This window comes from Parambassis ranga, chromosome 13 (assembly GCF_900634625.1).
Source record: "Parambassis ranga chromosome 13, fParRan2.1, whole genome shotgun sequence".
NCBI classification, from domain to species: Eukaryota; Metazoa; Chordata; class Actinopteri; family Ambassidae; genus Parambassis; species Parambassis ranga.
Genome location: NC_041033.1, coordinates 21,093,787 through 21,113,782, shown reverse-complemented (window position 1 = coordinate 21,113,782; position 19,996 = coordinate 21,093,787). Strand labels below are relative to the sequence as shown.

The 19,996-nt window shown below is 44.7% G+C and overlaps 1 protein-coding gene across 1 annotated transcript; it reads left to right on the top strand.

Annotated features, from left to right (window-relative positions):
* Positions 1 to 5,853: 5,853 nt before the first annotated feature.
* On the top strand, positions 5,854 to 19,497 carry galnt17 (polypeptide N-acetylgalactosaminyltransferase 17). The gene is made up of 11 exons (XM_028419177.1): positions 5,854 to 6,094; positions 7,236 to 7,419; positions 12,389 to 12,555; positions 15,135 to 15,309; positions 15,768 to 15,965; positions 16,124 to 16,241; positions 16,723 to 16,908; positions 16,976 to 17,113; positions 17,193 to 17,288; positions 17,635 to 17,796; positions 18,511 to 19,497. The coding sequence occupies exons 1-11, from the start codon at positions 5,854 to 5,856 to the stop codon at positions 18,643 to 18,645; spliced, it is 1,800 nt and encodes a 599-aa protein (XP_028274978.1). The 3' UTR covers positions 18,646 to 19,497.
* The last annotated feature ends 499 nt before the right edge of the window (positions 19,498 to 19,996 follow it).

The following is a 19,996-nucleotide window of genomic DNA, read 5'->3' as shown; positions in this document are numbered from 1 at the left end:
CCGTATAGTGCCAAATGTTCAGACATGATCCCGATACCAAAGTTGATGAACATTGCCTTGAGGTACATGTTTCAACACATGAAGGCGCAGAATGCGTGCGTGTACTGGCAAAGCTGTAATAAATGATCTTTTGAACACAGTTCCACTCGTTTGTTATTAAGGACGATGACCCTTTCCATTCTTCATACTACATCAGCCTGTTTCGTCACCAAGCTACAGGGATGCTGCCTGTAAGAGTCAAAGAACATTCCTGGCTCTGATTCCTCTAAAGCCCCAAGGCATGATGGGAAGTAGGACAGCTTAAATTAGAGCCACACATCACCCTGCATGCATCTAAAACCACGTCGCATGGATTTGATCGAAGTCTCGGCTCCTGACGCAGCAGCTCAGGCAGGGACATGAGGTCAAAAGGTCGTCAAACGTCCAGGCTCACAGTCAGTGGATGTGAAACTCTTCTTGCATCAGTTGTGTTTGACAGTTTGCATCGTCTGATTTTGCGCACAGCCGATGGGAGTCGAGCGCAACACAGACCTGGCAGAACATGAATAGGAGAGGCTGAAGAGTGACAGGGTGGGGACGCAGATGACACACACCACACACACACTCTGATGCCGCCATCGCAGCCGCGTCTGTCTGCAGCATGGACGCACATTAAAGGCAGAATTTGGCACGTTGGTGGTTTTATGTCTTTTTGTGTGTCGGGAAAGTTCTGCCTCAGTTCGTCGGCTCACGTCGCCTCCTCAGTAAACACATCTGACTGACGGGCTCTGTGAGGAGCTCCACCTGCTGCGGCGCTGTCACTGAGCGTTGAAGGCAGAAGTGAGAGCTGCTCCTCTGCTGTGTGTCACAGGTGGAGGCTGAGCTCAGGAGGCTGTGTGATGGATCACTCTTCAGCCACACTCTGACTCACATTGTTATCAACATCATTAGATGTAGACGGGTGAATCTTACAATTAGATTCAGGTGTGACACATCCTCTTATTTAGAAAGAGCTTTCAAAACTGAAACTTTTGTCAGAAAGAACCCCCATGTTTGTGGCCCTAATCCTTATCAATAGATTAAATACAGCCTTATTTTTGCCAACAGCTAATGCAGATATAAATACATTCTATTGATTAGGTTAGGCCACACAGTGATGCAGACTCAGGAGAAGTTGGAGCATGCACTCACTTGTTTTGATTATATAAGGACTTAAAATTACACACAATTAAGGGCATGGCTGCTTTGATTGACAGGTGGGTGCCGACAGCACAGGATTCCTGCTTCCTGCCTCAGCTTCACTTGTGCTCCACCTCTTTGTGGGTGGTTGGAGCTAACATGTCTGACTGAGTCATCACTATTACGGAAAAAGTGGAAATGTACATTTTTTTATCTGTTGTTTGAATGAAAGATTTATTAAAGAGTTATGCTCCACGACGTGTCAGGGAGGTGTTACGGCTGACGTGTTTGTCATCCTTCCAACATGAAGCCACCACACTGGCCGTGGCAGCTCTCTCATGTCGGTGGGCTAAACACTTAAGCTTGACCTAGAATAACCTTCAGCTCTAAAGCTTAGCTGAGGAGTGTCGCCCCACTGCCACATGCTGCATACCCACTCTGATCCCCACAAAAAAAAAAAAAAACGCTCCAGTCAATCCAGCATGAAGGTCGATTTGTCTTCACATCTGCCAAAGCCAACTGAGATCACAATAGACTCCCACTGGACGGGAGAATGTGCTGTTGCATAAATGAAACAAGCTTGTTGTAACAGGCAGAGCCTGAGTTTTTGGATCGCTCCTCCATCCTCCCCATCCTCCTCCTCCCCACAGTGATTAACTTGATCAAATCCTGCTCAACAACTCTTGTGGAGAATGGTATTAACTTGTGCAGAGGTTTAAGCCCACGGCTATTTTTTTTTTTTTTTTACAACAGTTCTATCACTCGTGTGCCAGAGTTCCATACTGGAGTTGATGACTAAAGAAAGTCGCCACACTATTTATAGGATAATCTCCTACAATTATCCGACCGACTTTGTTCTCTGACTGTTCCTCTTCTTCTCTAAATCCCAGTGGAACGTAATCGACCTTCCGAATTCACAGTCAAAGATCCTGCAGCACACCCACGCAGACATCATTCTGTTTTTTAATCACAGATCTGTGCTTTAAAAATGAAGGCCAGCCACACAGGTCAAACTCCACAGCTGTAACACGTGGTCTAATCTGGCAAAATTAAGATTATCTTTAAAGAATTATAATTGTGTTCTTACAGACAGGCTTTTCAGAAGGCTGCATGTGGTCTAAATAAGCAGTTTAAATTGACAAAACATAAGAAAGGAGTATGGAAGGAAATTAGTCTCAGACAGGTCAAAATGTGCGCTTCATACTCACCACAACAGCTGGATCCCTGTCCAGACATTGGACAGTACGTAACATCCGATAAACTTCTCCATGTAACTATGAAGGAAGGTTCCTGGTGCTGTCTAATGTTGCTTCCGGAGGTGAGCTGTCAGATGAACTGTAAGTCCTAATACAAATGATAAAATAATTCACTCCCTGTACAGTTGTTACAAAGAGGAAACTTATTTTCTGCTCTAAATTTGGCCGTTTTAACACTCACCTTCGGAGCCAGGCCCTCTAGAGGCTGTGGGAGGAACTTCAATTATTAACACTTCTGCATGAGATCAATGTCTCAGCCCTAAGAGCTGCCACAGGGTGCAGAAGTGTGAAGGGGAATGTTTGTGACCTTTCAGCTAGCTAAGCTAAATAAGCTACATCATTTTAGTATATTCTAGTAGAAAAGATGCTGCAGAGTTTATACGATAAGTTAAAAATAAATATGTAAATCTACAGTACACTGTGAGCAGTAGCAGTATGAACAAATGTACACACAATAATACTGAGAAATAAGGTGACGGTAAATAAACCAGTGTAGGATACATACAGTTGCAACAATTCAAGATGAATGTAACGCCAGAGGACGGCACATTGTGTCAGAATGTGCTCCTGTAAGACAGCAGTGAGGCGTGATGTTAGGAATACTGAGTGTCCTCCGTACCCTCCTCTCTGTCACCTCCACCACAGTGTGCAGCATGTTTACAAAACTGTATCCTTGTGACAATAATCTGCCATATTTACCACATATGTGTCTTCCTCAGCCTGTCTGAGCCTCAAATTAGACTGCGCTGCTATGTGAGAAAGAAAATGAAGACAGCAACACAGACACAGACAGGAACACTGCACTGATTGACTCCCAGGAGCCACAGGCTGCTTTAAAGGTCTTATTCTTTTCCAGGGGTGGCATTCGGTTCCACTCGCCTACCTCAGGCTTGAACTGTCCACCGCTTGACTACAGCAGCGTGAGGGGGCTGACACTGACAGCAGAGCTTGAGCTGAGACTATCACGTTCACCCCTTCAACAAATATCAAGTCAGATCTACTCTTACACTTCTTTTCCAGCCTGTTGTCTTCTGTGCTGCTGTCACACAATCTCTCCCTCTTACATTTCTCCCTTTTGTTCTCTCCTGCATCTCAGTGTGTCTCTCTCTACTGCTTTAGGAATTTTTCTCCCTTTGAATTTTGATTCCTCCCCAGTGTCTGCGCTCTCCTCCCTCCTTTTTTTCCAAAAGTCTTTTCCTCTTTTCTCTCTCTCTCTCTGTATCTCTGCCTCACTGATGCTCTCTTCCCTTGATGTTTCTTTCCGTTTGTCTCTTGATTCGTCTCACACAATCTACTGCTGGGTTTGATCTCGCTACACCTTTTTTTCCACCTTCAGTCTTTCTCTCCTTCACACACACACACAGTCAGACTGCCTCTCTCCTCGTGGGCTGCCTGTAGATCAGAGTCGGCATGTCTCTCAGTAAGCCGCAGAGTTACCGAGCTCCTTGATTCATAGCAGCTATCTGGGTGACCCATTTCTGCACAAACATTTTAAAGCTGTGAAATGAAGTACTGTAAAGAGTTCTGCTGCATCAGTTCCACAATATACCACCACCAGCACGGTGTCTCTGCCAGAAATGTGGTCTTTGCTCCTAAAATGGAGTCCCACAGGGGTCTATTCTTGGTCCACCATGTTGGAGGAGACACATGAATGAAACGCTGACAGTACTAACGTCTTTCTCTAGAGGGTGTTGTTGTGTCCAGCTCTTGTCCACTGCTTGTTTGTTTTGTACATCATCATATTGTTCCATTCTACCATCGCCACACTCAAAGATTTATGACGGATAATCAGACAAGTTGTTCAACATCAAACTCAGAATATCATTTCTTTGAGTAGCAGACAAACACACACAGCTATCATTTAACTCGTCAATATCTGCTCTACAGCTGCAACAATGAGTTAAATTGAAATTGTGTCTGTGGAAACAGGAACATTTACAGGCCAGTATATATCAGAATACATTAACTTGATTCATCATGGACAATCGATCAATAATGAAAACGATGATCATTAAAGCTGCACATGGTGTCCATTTACTTTTGGTCACACAATATCAAACTTTATAGAACCTAACATGCTGTTGAGTTGACAATCTTACAAGTTAAACCTTTAATCTGTGCCCTCTCTCTCTCTCTCTCACACACACACACACACACACACACACACACTTTGGGGTTAACATATAGTCCATGTACTTTATTTTTTGCCACTTTAGAAGAAACAATAATGAACTCTTTCAGCATGTTGCTACACTAACGCACACTTAAATGTTGTGTTTATGTGAAGATGTGACTTTTTGAGTATAAAGTCTTTTACAGATTTGGTCTTTTTTCCCCAGGATAAAACCCAGAGATTTATTTCTCCTCTTTGAAGGTGAAATGGAAACAGCTTCCAGAGAAAAACTGGGTCAATATCCATATCTCTCCAATAGCAACGTAAACATTGCCCCTCTGAGATGACTTCAGTGACTGTCATACCTCCCTGTTCCACCTATTGGTGTGTTTTATACAGGATATTAACGCTGTGTTAACGCAGACACCCCCCATCCAGACCTGCTGTGAAGTGCAACGTCTCCGGATCGACTCCTGTGCGGCGGTTTATGCGGAGAATTATAGGAAATAACAAAGCACAACAAACAAGAAGGGTGTGCTCAAAACAGGAAGACGCTGGTATGTGACGGAAAGAGAGGGAGAATGTGAAGAAAGACGAGAAGTAAGGACGCGGATCTCAGCTGCTGCTGCTGCTGCTGCTCTGCCCTCACCGGGGAGAGGATGTTGCATCTCCTGCATCTCCTGAAGCTCTCCACCCGCTCCTCAGCAGAAGCTGACTGATTAAGAAGACGATGTGCGAACAGACACGCAGCGGGAGTGTTAACTGAAGCTTCTCCCTGAGCAGCTACCAGGATTTTTTTTTTTGCGCGCAGCCCTCTTCAGTCGCATCACTGCCGACTTCAGTTAGACGCAAAGGAGGAAGAGAGAAGACACACTTGATATTCTCCTCACTGTTTAATATTTCAGGAGTATCTCTTCCTTCAGCTCAACATATGCTGGTGTCTTTGTCTCTCATCCACCGTGCGTGATTTTAGGATCAGGACAGAAGCCGTGACTCGGATGGACGCTGATGGCCAGGCGCCCCAAATTTCCTCAGGAGGAGGATGCAACCTAAAATAACCTCTGTGTCAAACGGTAGGAGCGCAGATCTGTCAGGAGGAATCCGTCCCTGGGCTCAGACCTGCGGTCACATCCCTGTTGCTGTGTCTGTGTAGCTTAAGGTCTGCAGAGATGTTACCCCGGTGGTGAATTATCCCTGCAGCTTTCCGCGCACCGCACACCGAGGGAGCCCTGAATCTGCGACACGTACGCCTTCTCCTGAGACCGGCTCCCCCCATCCTCCTCCTCCTCTTCCTAGACTCGGAGCCCGGACACCGGCGACTTTTTAATGGCTTTTGTGTTCAGAAGATGGAGGGTTCTACTGGTGCTGAACGTGCTCGCCGTTGCTGGGTTCATGACTTTCTGGGCCAAGTGCAACACGCGCAGCATCCAAGCCGCCGGTCCGGAGCCTCCGGCTGATGGGAAGAGGCTCCGGGGCAACGGGACAGCGCAGGGGCCCGGCATCAGCCATGAGGTGCTGCTGAAGAGGCTCAGCTCTCTGGAGGACGTGGTGTACAGGCAGCTGAATGGTAAAGAGCGGGGCAACTTTTACACTGATGAATAATGTCATTTCTGAAGCTTTTTCTTGACTTCCTGTGAAAAGGGGCCAATGAATCCGGCTCCTGACATCGACCTTAGTACTGCCTCATGTCTAATTTAACCATGTGTGGGTCTCCCTCACCTCTCAGTAATTTTGGGGATGTTTGAAGAGTTAAAAATGTACAAACCTCAACAGTGGTCGGATTTTTCACAGCAACAGTGTCAAATCTTCCACAATTGCACTTTGATTCGTACCCGGACGGAAAAAGTTTGTTGCTTCCACTGAGGAGGTCAGAGGTCAGGGGCGACTGCAGAGCTGTTAAAGACTCAGTGCCTTTGAGATGCAGGATGTTTGCCAACAGAACACAGAGCTTATCTCAGTGACGGATGATGGCTTTAATCATTCTGCCACCCACAAATACGCCCAGTCACACTCAGAAGGGTCTTTTCATCCTTCGTTTGTAACAGTGAAATCCTCAGTTCTTCTTGTGTCCTAGAATAGAAATGACTTTTTGATTTTCATCATTACACAAAGCCTTTCTTTGAGTGTGATCCCAGTGAATGCAGGATTACTCACAGTGTAGACTTCAGATACACCATACTGCCAAAAGTATGTGGACGCCCAGCCACCCATGTGTCTTATTTCTGGTTCCTAGTCCATCCCGTCAAGTATGAATAAAGTCTGATGAGGTCAGGGGAGGCTTAGGACGTAAAATAATGAGACACAAATTTGAATCTAAATCCTTGTTTTATGCTCTAAAGCTGTAATAATTAGTCTATGAAAGGAAGTTAATCTGGAAACAGGAACATTTGAAGGACTGGTTTGTCCATAAAATGTCAGAATACATTGATTGGATCGTGCATAATTAATCCATCGGTCAATAATGCAAACAGTTATTCACCTTCCCTTCCACCTTTACAACTAAACACAGGCCTGTACATGGTGTCCGTTTACTTTTGGTCTCTGTTTGAATCTGCACTGCACCTGTTTCGCCTCCACTGACTACATGTGAGTGTGGAGCAGTGCTGGTGAAGCCGGCCATCAGCTGCAGGCCACAGAGCGCATTACAGAGTGACTCAGCCTGACTAAAGGATCCTGACATGTAATCTTCTCTTGTTTGCCTCACACAGGTCTGTCCAAATCTCTGGGTCTGATTGAGGGCTTCGGGGGTCGGGGTAAAGGCGGCATCCCCGCCACGCTGTCGCCGGCCGAGGAGAGCGAGGCTAAGTACCTGAGGGAGAAGTACGGCTACAATGCCTACCTCAGTGACAGGATCTCTCTGGATCGGACCATACCGGACCACCGGCCCAGCAAGTGAGTGCAGAAACTTTACATTTCACCGGGTTTGTTTCACCACAAACTACATCAAAAACCCCACGTAAATAATTCATCTCACACCATAAAGAGTGTCAGATAACTCTTTTATGATCACTCTGGTTGTGTTGAACAGCAACAAACGTCTTGAATTATTTAAGCAGAGCGTGCAGCTGTGTTCGGAAGTTTGGGCAAACTCTGTGTTATTGAAGTAACAACAAATAAATGCTGCACAGTCCCATTGGAAAAGAATAATTCCTTAAATATTAAAGCACTGGAATTGACTTCATGATGCTAAATAGGGATGCAAACAGTTAATTGACTACGTTGTGCTTTCTGTTGAAAAGTTATTAGCAGCCTAGCCACGCTGGTACGTGGACGGAATTTGTGGGTTTTCAGGTGCTGCGGGTTCTCAGTAGCTGCCCTCAATGTAAACAAGCTGCGCACACACCTGACTCCTGAACACCCTGAACATCCTGAACTGTCTGTCTGCTATGAGGGGTGACAACACATTCAGACAGCAGTGCTTTTGTTTCAGGACAGGTGACTGTTCTAAAGGAGACCCTGTAAGTTTACTGTCACCTTTCCAAGATTACTTAACCTTTCTTCAGCAAACTTAAGCAGCTTGACTCAGTTTCTTAAGGAATATGACATATATTTTTTAGTTAGTAAACAATATTTAGCTTTATCTTAGTGAAACTGAGGGAAATTTAGGCCCCGGAAAATTGCCGCTTATCAATGAATCGATTGATAAGGTCAAGATTAAAGATTAAAGGTAGGGTAGGAGATTTCATTCTGATGCACTTTTTGTTAAATTAGTGTAACTTCTCTTTACAATCCGATAGCAACCAATTAGTTCGGCAGTTTTGCTTTAAAACGAAGAATATGAATCATCTGTGGAAGATATAAAACACTAAAAACATCAGCCAATCCTCCGGGTGGACCCTGCACGGAGTATTGGCTGGTTGTCACTCTCTTCCTGCTCTGCGTGCACCAGAAAGGTACGTGCATGATGGCCGAAGTCACAGACCGCAGCTCGTCTTCAGGTAATGCGCGTCCATGTGATTGGGAGGCGTGGCTTCGGGGTGAGCTCCGAGAGAAAGGGGCGTGTGTTTAATTTAGAAATCTGGCTGACTCTCACTGAGTTTTCAAAATCTCCTACCCTACCTTTAATGAATTAATGGATAAGTTGCATCCCTAATGCTAAATAAAGTCAAGTAAACCCCTCCTATGGCAGATCAGGCTTTCTGTCACACAGACGAAATGTTTAATGTTCAGCTTTGATGACTGTGCGCTCACTGGAAGTTTCTCTGTGTTGCTTTGGAACGTGGTCCTGATATAAGGCGTCTCTTGCTCAGGTAGAGCAGGTTGTGCATTAATCATAAGGTTGGTGGTTCGACCCCCTGATACCGCTGCACGGCAAGGTGCTCCTAAAAGCATGCAGGCACTTTGCCTGGCAGCTCTGCACCGCTGGTGTGCGAATGGTTGGATGAGAGGCACTCCGAGTGGCAGTCAGGTAGAAAAGTGCTGCATAAAGCCTGTTTTCCATTTATAGAAGTCAATTCCACTTCCTTGACATTTGCAACCAAATCTGATGATATTTTGTGGAATCCACTCTTCCTTCCTTCCTCCTCCCAAAGGCAGAATAATTTCCTCCTCACGCCTGAGGTGAGGTGAAGTCTTCTTTTCTGTCTCCATCGCTCCACTTTGCATTCTTCTGATGTTGACTTTTAGGATGATGGAGTGACTCCATGTATGGAGCTGAAGATGCAGAGGCATCAGCACTCCCTCTCTGTTCCAAAGAACTGTGCTGTTTCACCAGATTATGTCATGACTTCCGCCTTCCCGCTAATTCTCATTTCTTAATCAGGCTTGCAGCCCTTTGATATCTTGCAATATCCATTTCCTGCTGGAGAGAGATCCTCAGTCCATTATTTAGAGGAGCCTTGTTTCTTGAGTGTTTCCAGAGAATTTATCAGCTCTGAAAATCCATTTTTGACCCGCGGCACCGACGCTAAAGAGTCTAAAAGCCTAAAGACTTCTCAGCGTTTTGTAAATAACCACAACGCTCTTCGCAAACCACACATACTCTCAACATCACAGAAGATGTCTTACACATTTCTACAGTTATATGTCAAGCTGTTGTGTGCTTTGATTTTTCTCACTCCTCTCACTCGTTGCCATGTTGACGCAGCACAGGCTAATGGCAGCTGCTGCAAACAGGTTTTTTTGTTTTGTTTTAGGTCTATTACAGGTGGTTATTATTGTTCTTTTACCCCAAACTGCTTCACGTTGAATAACTGGACGGCTACATGACATTAGAGAGGAACTGGGAAACCTGCAGTTTGGGGCTCCCAAAGGATTACATCTTTAATAAAAATGCACGTATAAATAAACCAACATTATCTTAGCTTCATAAAAAGGCACCATATGTGTGCGTATTGCAGGGGTTTTATCACCTCCTATTCATTTTAAAAACCAGCAACGTGGTTTTAATATTCACCAGGGGCGCCCACAAGGACCGGGGTTCCTCCTGCATTAGCCGATTGGCATCAGCTGTTTCATTCATGCTTCACAATAACTGGATAATTAGCCGAGTCCTTGTTGCCTGAGTTCTGATTCTTTGAGTGCAGCGCCTCAACCAAGTCAACCATATAACGATTTCAAATAAACGGATCTATAAGTCAAAATCAATAGTTTAGTGCAGGGGGCAGCACAAAAACATGTCGTGGAGAAACATGTCAGATATCTGTGAAAATCTGTAAAGGATGCTGTCTTCCAAAAAAACTGCACTTGGAGAAGTTTGAACTCATCTTTGTGTCATTTTTCTGCAGTGCGTGTCAAGTGTTTGTCTGTGCACTGCACTTCACCTGCCCCCTTTAATCTTAATCACTGTCTCCCTCTCTGCCTCTGACTTACATTTGATGAAGTGGCTCTGTCAGGCCGCCTATCGATCTGCAGGTATTCATGCACCAGCACACACAGGTCCAACAGGGTGTGTGCGTCAGTGATGAATGTGTGTGTGTGTCCGTGGAATGCATGTGTGCATTCAAATACCTCTGTGTCTCTGACCCAGATTGCTGGTTTTGCAAGACCTTCAATTTGAAAGTCACACATGATGAGAAAGTCTCTGAACCAATCAGAGCCCCAGCTGCGTGTGCCTGTGTGTGTAAAAGGGTGCCGGGTCAGAATCCACAGCTCTCATTTGTCACTCGGGGGGTCTTTTATGTTGCCAGGATCAAAGTGGCATGTGAAGCGTGTTGGGGTGTGATGACTTCAGGCTTAGAAGCAGCATGTGGGCTGCAGTCTGAGGAGTCTATCATGTCTGACTGAAGGTCCCCTTTGCACTACAGAGCCTGAGGTGGTGGTGAGATGGAGAAAAACAAAGATCAAGTGTCGTACTGCAAATACCATTAGAGCTGCAGCTAAAGACTATTTTAATGGTTGATTGATGTATTGATTATTGAAATGACTAATCAGATTATAAATCGTACAACTATCAGCAGTTCTTCCTTCCTGATGTTCCACTAAGCCCTTTTTTCACTTGTCACAGTGAAATGCTCCCAAATTTTAGACATAATTGTGTTTTATGAGCAGCAGCCTTTATATAAGATATATAGATATATATATATCTATATCTATATATAGATATAGATATATATATAGATAAGATATATATAGATATATATATATATCTATATATATCTAGTCGTTAATACACACATGCAGCTGTTAAAGATAAAGGAGGTGAGATTGTTCACTACTTACATCGTCTCCCTTATGATGTTTATTTTGCTTATTTAAAAATACGATGTATAACATCGTAAATACCAATTAAATCAGCTGTCAGTCAACGTTGTCATTGATTTCAGTTGATTATTTGCTGCACCTCAGTACAGTGTAAAGAATGAATCATTGTTTTTGAAGTGTTCTGCTCACTATCGGCTCTTTTTTTAAACGTTAGCTGTACAGAATGAGGATGTGCTCACACTTGTAGACTGGTCCCTGTCGACAGCACTGAAACAAAAAATATAGACTTTAGTCTAGATTTTTTTTAGATTTGTGTAATAAAAAAAAATCACATGACAGTGTCATTGTGACACCACATCCTGTTTTTTTCACTTTTAAACACAACAACAAACGGACTGATGTCAGAGTTCGAGTCGACAGCACGGTGAATTTTTTCCTGCCGTGCAGAAGAGCTCACAGCTGAGGAGCAGACTCTCACAATCACACTCATATTCAGATTAATCAATGAAGCTGTACTTGCGAAGTTCACACTCTCACACTTTTAATCATCCATGCTGCTTCTGCTACACTGATTGCACCATCCTTGCCTCCTGTTCTCAGCCCTTACTGCTGTTATTGCTGCAGCGTACCCCTACCTGCTTCGTGCACATAATGTAATGCTGGGATTTTATGTTCCCCCTCAGTTTCCTTCAGAGAGCTTTGCAAATGCTATGATTAAACTCTCAAATGATCCTCCACTGTACTCTTTATAATGTAAACCAAAGCATATAACACTCACAAAAACACTGATTTATTATGGAATTAACATGTCAGGGCGCTTATTGTTGATAAAAGAAACGGAGATGAGTAAAGGAAGGCGTTTCCTCTCCCCCACGTCCTAAACTTAGAGTCAGAGCCTCGCCCTGCCTCTTTCCTCCTCATTAGAGCTGTTTGAACAAACACAGCAGTAAAAATAGGCTTTCTATCTGCGGCAGACACGCGGTGAATAGGCTAATTTAGAGGGAGAGAAAAAAAATCCATGTCATCGCAGCTGAACAGGAAGCAGCACATGCTCCTTCCTTTCAGCCCCACTGAACAAAGATGTCAGCAGCTCCACGGAGGCAGGTTGGTCTTTTACGGCAATAATAGAGGACGAGCGGAGCGTGCAAAGTCCAGAGTGCATAAATCCACATTTCACAGATGGTGTGGTTTTTTTTTTTTATCTTCTCTCTTCCTGCAGATGTAAAAAGGTCAGCTACCCAAGAGACCTCCCCCAGATCTCCCTCATCTTCATCTTCGTCAACGAGGCTCTGTCCGTCATCCTGCGCTCGGTCCACTCGGCTGTCAATCACACGCCGGCCCACTTGCTCAAAGAGATCATCCTGGTGGACGATAACAGTGATGATGGTGAGCAGAGATCAACGTCTCTTTTTACCTCCCGAATGAGGAAAGGTGCTTTGAGTCAGTCAGTGTCTCTGTTTAAACATATAGTAATTTTATAATGATCTCATCTACACATCCCACCCACTGGAGGGAGGTATCACACATCTGGTGGCAGCTTTGTTGGCACATCCAGCAGATGAGCGTCTCCTCAACAAAAGTCTGGTCTTTGCTTTTGAGGAGCAGCATTTGCTGAGGTGACTGATGGTGTCAAATTTTTTGCCAGGCAGACAGGCAGATAGAGGCACAGTGCACAATTGGATGTCACAGGAGAGATGTCTCTGTCTTATTTATTGGGCAGGGCTGCCAAGCTGGGGCTTTGTGAGATGAAGGGACGGGGAGAGAAGATTAAAGCAGGCAAAGTGAAAGAAGAGAGGAGGCACAGGGAAGATAAAGAGATGTTGGTGGTGGAGAGGAGGAGGGACGAGAAGAGGGGATGAAGCTGAAAGAAAGAAAAGGTCACAAAGAGCGAAGAGGGCTGTCGTGTTTGAAAATAGGAAAAGTAGAGAAATAAAGAGGAAGAAAAGAGATGAAGAAGCATCAGAGAGTGAAAGGAGGAAACCAGGCTATTAGAGAAAGTGGCAGAGAGAGAGAGAGAGAGGCACTAAGATAAATGAGGTCGGACAGAGAGGAGGAGAGAAGTGCAGGCAATGAATATCTGGAAGAGAGTGGAGGAGCAATCAAACCGAACGGAAAGCCGAGACAAATAACAAGGAAGCTGGAAGAAAGACATGAGATAGTGGAGGCTTTCAAGGATAAAACCAGCTTTATCTAATTCACATACTGTCAACAAATCTCACCAAAAGATCAAAACCAACAACGCATTAGTCTGTCAACACATTCCCAACCCTGTCTAAGCCCGGCCCCAAGCATTCCTACCCAAGAGGTCGCAGATATATTTCTAAACAGAAGATGAGTCATTCTCTAGTTTGAGGCCTCTTAAAACTCCAGTCTGACTTTTATTATTTTCTCCACTAGTAAACATGACACTGTATTCACAGCCTCATAGCTCTTTACACCGGCTTCCTGTCTCTCAGAGAATACTTTTCCTGGTCTATAAAGCACTAAATGGCTTGATGAGTTTCTGTGACATCACAAAACATCCAACGTTTTTACATAATGATTGAGGTGAAGCGCTTTAAGTTGCTGAATTGTGCCATGGGACTAGAGACAGCTGAGCATCACGGCTGACCCTGTCTGCATGTCTCTCTCACTTCACACCGCTGGCTGGCTGACTGCCAGCTCTCCATCACAGAGGGGAAGACATCACAGTGGCGCAGAGGGCGAGAGGCATGCAAACAAATAACACTGAGCCTGCACCGGTCACCCTGCTGTGTGGCCTCGGCTCACGTCAGGAAACAGAGAGTGAGGAACGAGTTTGTGATCAAGAGAGAAACAAAAGAGAAAGACGAAGAAAAAACAGAGAGCATGAGAAACGTGTTTGTTTGAGGGAGTGTAAAAGTGTGTGTGTGTGTGGAGGTTGTGAGTGTTTGGGTCTGAGGGGAAAAGGCTGATGAGTTGAGTGAGAGATCAAAGGTGGAGCAGTTGTTGGTGCTCAGGAAGCCACAAGACTCCCTTAGGTGTTGTTTGCTGGAGTTGAAAACGGCACCACAGGGGAAGCCAGTTCTGTGTGTGTGTGTTTCTGTTTTAAAACGATGATGGATACTTGTGTGTTTTGATTCATTGACTATTTGTTGTAGTGTTATAGCAAATAGTCAATGAATGAAAACACACAAGTTGAGTATTCCGATGAAAACTTTGGGTGTTTGTAGGCACCAAAGAAAAAGCTTAAAGAAATGGTTTTCTAGGACATGCTTGCTCTGATCTCAAGACCACCTGACACCACCTTCATCAGACTTTACAAATGTTTAATGGGCTGGACAGGAACCCAGAAACCTGGAGGCTACCAGTGTGCATTATCCTGCCATGGAGACAGGAGACCACACTGCACAGCCAGGCAACGAGCAGCAACATTCAGCACCATGGACAGTGAACAGCGGCCATAGAACCATGGTATCAATACATTTATCACTGAGGCACGGAAAATGGCCGCTGACTTGGTGAATGTACAGATTCACCGGTAATCCAGCATCAGTGCAGCGTACTCAGATTACTGTTAACATAGACTACAGCATGTGGCACGGCGACCTGTTGGACTTTATAACTCACCTGCTGATAGTCACATTACTTGAAAACGTCTCCGCTCTTGTCCATTTGGATGAAGACGGTGATGGACAGGTCATTTAAATCCATCAGCAGTTCCATCAGCATGTGCTCCTCTGTAAAAACACAGACAGGTTTTAGACAGGGATAATTTGGCAGTGACACAAAGTCCAAAATATTGGACCATATTAATTTGGACAACGTGCTCCTGGTCCTTCTGCTTCTTTTCCTTTAGTATGTGGACAGACTAACACACATAGTAATATCTGATACTTCACTGAGGAGGGACAGAGGTCAGGATGATGATCCAGACTTGAATGTTGTTCAATAATCTCTAACGTGTCCTTCTGTTCTGTGTGTAATTCCTGTTTGACGGACTGCAGTACAGCTTAAAGCACCTCTAGAGGAGTACGTGAACAAGCGCTACCCCGGCCTGGTGAAGATCGTGCGGAACCAGAAGAGAGAAGGACTGATCCGGGCCAGGATCGAGGGCTGGAAGGTGGCCACTGCTGAGGTGACTGGATTCTTTGACGCGCACGTGGAGTTCACACCGTCATGGTGAGTCTGGGTCTGGGTACAAAAACACTGCTGGATGGAAATATCCGTTAGTAGAGAACAGAAACACTGCAGAATCATAAATAATAGACAATATTTTACACCTTTAAAGAAGAAATAATGGATCTAGGGATGAAGAGGCAACAACCAGGGAAAGATTTTCCTCTTTTCATCTCTTGTGAAGTGATGGGAGAAGCCTCCTCTTAGCTGTAATGCTAGCATATTAGAAGAGCTGCTCATTTTTAAATAAGGAAACTGACTTGCCCGAGATCTCACACCTGATTCCTTACAACACTGGGGCCTCGTCCTGCTGACACACTTCTGTAGTTCTGGTTGTCTTCCAGCTCAGTGTGTACAGTTCACTGTGCAGAAGCAGACACGTGCCCTCCAGAGCTGAACTAAATACAGTCTGTAATAACGTGCAACTGGTGGATGACAGATGGGTGCCTTAATGTTTTCAGGGCTGAGCCGGTTCTGGCCAGAATAAAAGAGGACCACAAGAGGATCATTCTGCCCTCCATCGACAACATCAAGCACGACACGTTCGAGGTGGAGCGCTACGAGAACTCGGGCCACGGCTACAACTGGGAGCTGTGGTGCATGTACATCAATCCGCCCAAACAGTGGTGGGACGAGGGGGACTTGTCTGCCCCCATCAGGTCAGCACGCTGATAACAGACCGTTTCTAATTAAGTAGCAGAGTCCCTCATTGCAGTTAAACTGGATTTTAATTATCTTAAATATTTGTGTTAAATCTTTCAATCTTTCAATTCATCCTTGTTCTCAGACTCAGCATCCTTTTGTTTCCTCGTAACAGGACTCCTGCCATGATCGGCTGCTCCTTCGTGGCAAACCGTGATTACTTCGGCGAGCTGGGCCTGCTGGACTCGGGCATGGACGTGTACGGAGGGGAGAACATCGAACTGGGCATCAGGGTTTGTGTGTCACCCAGTTTCCTCCTGTTCCTGCTCCCTCTTTACCCCTGTAGGTTTAAGTAGAACAGCGGCCACTGTAGCGTGGCACTGCTGATGAATGAGGCCCCATTAGGAATCCTGGAGGACGGGTCCTCTGTGTGCGTGTGTGTGTGTATGTGTGTGTGTAGCTCACTGCAGGGCAATGGAGATAAATAGATCACATGGAGCAGGAAGGTTGAACATTTGGAGAGTCTGTTGTTGTTCTGCAGGGTGATTTTGTTTTTGTTTTTTTTACATTTTGTTTCCTAATATTTTGAACAAGTTTCTGGGAATGTCCGGAATAATCCTCCAGTATGAATAGACTGAATGAAAACATGTCCCTATGTGGGTCTGTTCTTCATACACTGTCACTATGATGAAGATGATCAGCATCTTTCTGCATTCAGCCCTCGACTATATCACTACATCATACTATGTCATATCGACTGTCCTCCGCCTGCAGGTGTGGCTGTGTGGGGGCAGTATGGAGGTGCTGCCTTGCTCCAGAGTGGCTCACATCGCACGGATGAAGAAGCCCTACCACAGCAACATAGCCTTCCACACGCGGCGTAACGCCCTGCGCGTGGCCGAGGTCTGGATGGACGAGTACAAGTCCAACGTCTACCTGGCCTGGAACATCCCTATGGAGGTAGGTTCACCGGAGGCACATTCACTGAAGTAAAGACTTCCCATATTGACCGCTGGTGCTCTTGCAGAACCACGGTATTGATTATGGAGACGTATCGCAGAGGGTTGCACTGAGGAAGAGTCTGCAGTGTAAGAGCTTTCAGTGGTACCTCGATAATGTTTACCCAGAAATGAGGAGGTACAACAACACCCTGCTCTACGGTGAGGTGAGTCCAGGCTCTCTCAGCGGGCTCATTCAAGTGTTTGCATTTGGATCATTAACACACATGTTTTTGTTGATTCCAGATCCGCAACTCTAAAGTGAGCCACCTGTGTATGGATCAGGGCATGAAGGAGAACCACACGGCCACCCTGCACCCCTGCCACGGGTGGGGTCCTCAGGTACATACATACATTTTCTCAGCTTGAAAAGAACTCATTAATGTTGCTCTCCTAGCGGACTTCAGGGTCTCTCTTTTTAGCTTACAGATGCTTCGTAAAATGCTAAATAATATCACTCTTTCTGCAAAAGATCTGCTCCAAAATAACCTTTTTATTAAGGCAGCCCTTCATCACACTTTCATGGAGGTAACTGCCGCCCATAGTGAGCAGCAGTGACCTCTAGGGACCACAAAATAATCTTGCAGATACCATCTAATCAACTGCCAACAAGCTCCAGCCAGAATCATCATAATTTGATACCACAAAGTTTGCATATTTACTGGTTTTATGTGTGCTTTGTCTGCAGCTAGGGCGTTACACCACAGAGGGTCAGCTGTTCCTGGGTCCTCTGGGCAGCACCGGTGACGACACTCGCTGCGTGGTGGACGATCAGATCAGCAGCTTTCCTCAGCTCCTCAACTGTGACAAGGTGACCAACGTGAAGCAGAAGACGTGGCATTTCTCACAGGTGGGAAAAACATCTGTGACACATCTGACTGTCTGTTTACAGCCTGGTCCAGGAGTTTCTTCTCCTCCGTCTGTCCACATGAAAACAACAAAAACACGGTGGACTCGCTGTCAGTGAGGGCATGCCGAGCTAAAGAGAGATGATATAACCTTGACTCTAAACCCCACACTGGCCAATCAGAAGCTTTAAAAAGAGCATGTCGACCCAGTTTTGTGGAACTGTGGAACAGCAAGGTTAGCATCAGGATTATTTTACTGCCCTATATAAACAAAGGAGATAACGGCACACTCATGTCCACACTGCAAACACAATCGCTTTCATCTGAAAAGTTTTACTCTGAAGTTCAGTTTTCAGGGGCTTAACGTTGTGTTTGCACTGTGGATGAAATAACAGTGTATATGAGGACAAAAATCAGGGAGATGAGCTGAAATTATGAACAATAATTACTAAAATCGGAACATTAACTTTACATTTTTCAAGTTAATTTAACCCCACCCCCTTATTCAGACATCTGTGGCTGTCTCATGTTCAGATGACATCCAACATGTCCGATTGTTTATTACTTTCTTCTGTTAGTCATTACTTATTGATGCCTTTGAAGCAGATTTTTGTATTTATAAATAGAAACATCTTGACAAACATCTGTCCACATTGCTGCTCTGTCTGTAACTCCTGTTAAACCAGAGCTCTGCTTCTCCCCCTCCTGCCTCACAGAACGAATCCATCATTAATCGAGCCACGGGGCGCTGCCTGGAGGTGGTGCCGGCTAACGTTTACTTCGGCCACCTGCTGGTGCTGCAGCCCTGCTCAGGTCAGAGGTGGACCATCAAGAACACCATGAAGCAATAGCTGAGCGGGCAATTTCAGCGGGACCAATCACGCCAGAGGCCAGGAGCTGTCACATGACCTCAGCATGGCCGACGGACGGACGAGGCTGCTCATCAGCTTTAAAGAGATGAGAGCTGTGAAGATGAAACGCTTGCCAAGCGCTGATTTCTCTTTAATGAAGTGGACATTCTAAATGATGCAAGTTTGAGCATGAGGACTGTTTCTCTCTGAATTTTACGAACCTTTGATGTGATGTTGCCATAATTCTGTATGTGCCAATTCTGTATGATGTTTTTAGGTTTAAGAGGATTTAATGAACCAAAAGTCTGTCATGTCTGACGTGGTGGGGGAAAAAAAATTTATTCTCAGAACCGTTCCGCAATATTTCATTCTGTATCATGTTACAGTGTGTCTGTAAAGATGTGGGAAAAAAAGCATAATATACCTGGGGTTAATTCTTCTGTTACATGCACTGATCAGAATGCATTGATAGTTTGTATAGGCATCATCAGTTGTTTAAATTTTTAATGTAAAGCACCTAAAAATGGAGGAATGAAGATGTCCAGACCCTGTAAATATTTATAATTTAAAGAAAAAAGGTCATATGGGATCCTATTTTTTGCAGTCGTTGTACATCACCTCAGAACTATCAAGAGGGCTACTGGACTAAATCATGGATCTATATGTTTTGTATTGTCCTTTCTACTCGAAGCATTCTGTAGCATTGGACGCAGAACATCGTGTAGCATGATCGTAAAAAGTATTGTATGCTCGTGGGTACAAAGGTTGGTGGATTTATTCCGAGTGCCAATAAACGCTGCAGGTGGCCAAAACTAACCAAGCACCTTTTTTTTGGACACAGAGAGGAAGAAAGTGAACAAGTGTACGAATGCTGGAAATGCTAGAGGCCATCTTGGCTGCGATTGTTAATGTACTGAGATGTAAATGATGTCATATATTGATTTGATTCAGTGTTATCAGTTGAATTTTTTTTTCTCTAAAGATTGTCTTCCAATAAATAACTGGTTTCCTGGGTTGTGCATGGTTACTGTGTGCAGGACAAATTTGCATTTTCATACTTAAAGGAACATTCCACCTAATAATTTGATTCATATTCACCCTGCTGTCCTGGTTTGGGCTCAGCTCTGCTTGAATTCTGGGTGGCAGAGACTCAGTTTAAGACTGTTAATAGAGATAGACCAAATTATCTATGGCACCCCCTGGTGGCTAGCTGCAGTAAAGGTTAAAAAAAAGCCAACGAGTCCTACACCTCAAAAACATTTATTTCCAGAGATGATTAATGGCTTAGTATAATCTGTGTACAAATTCTAATTTCTTTGATATGTTGGTATTTAAGTGGCTCATGGTGGAA

Bases quoted from the DNA above. Each gene is read 5' to 3' on its own strand.
- galnt17 (XM_028419177.1), top strand. From the start codon at position 5,854: ATGGCTTTTGTGTTCAGAAGATGGAGGGTTCTACTGGTGCTGAACGTG. The intron at 16,242-16,722 runs GTTTGTGTGTCA...CTCCGCCTGCAG, and splicing joins ACATCGAACTGGGCATCAGG to GTGTGGCTGTGTGGGGGCAG. The intron at 16,909-16,975 runs GTAGGTTCACCG...GTGCTCTTGCAG, and splicing joins CCTGGAACATCCCTATGGAG to AACCACGGTATTGATTATGG.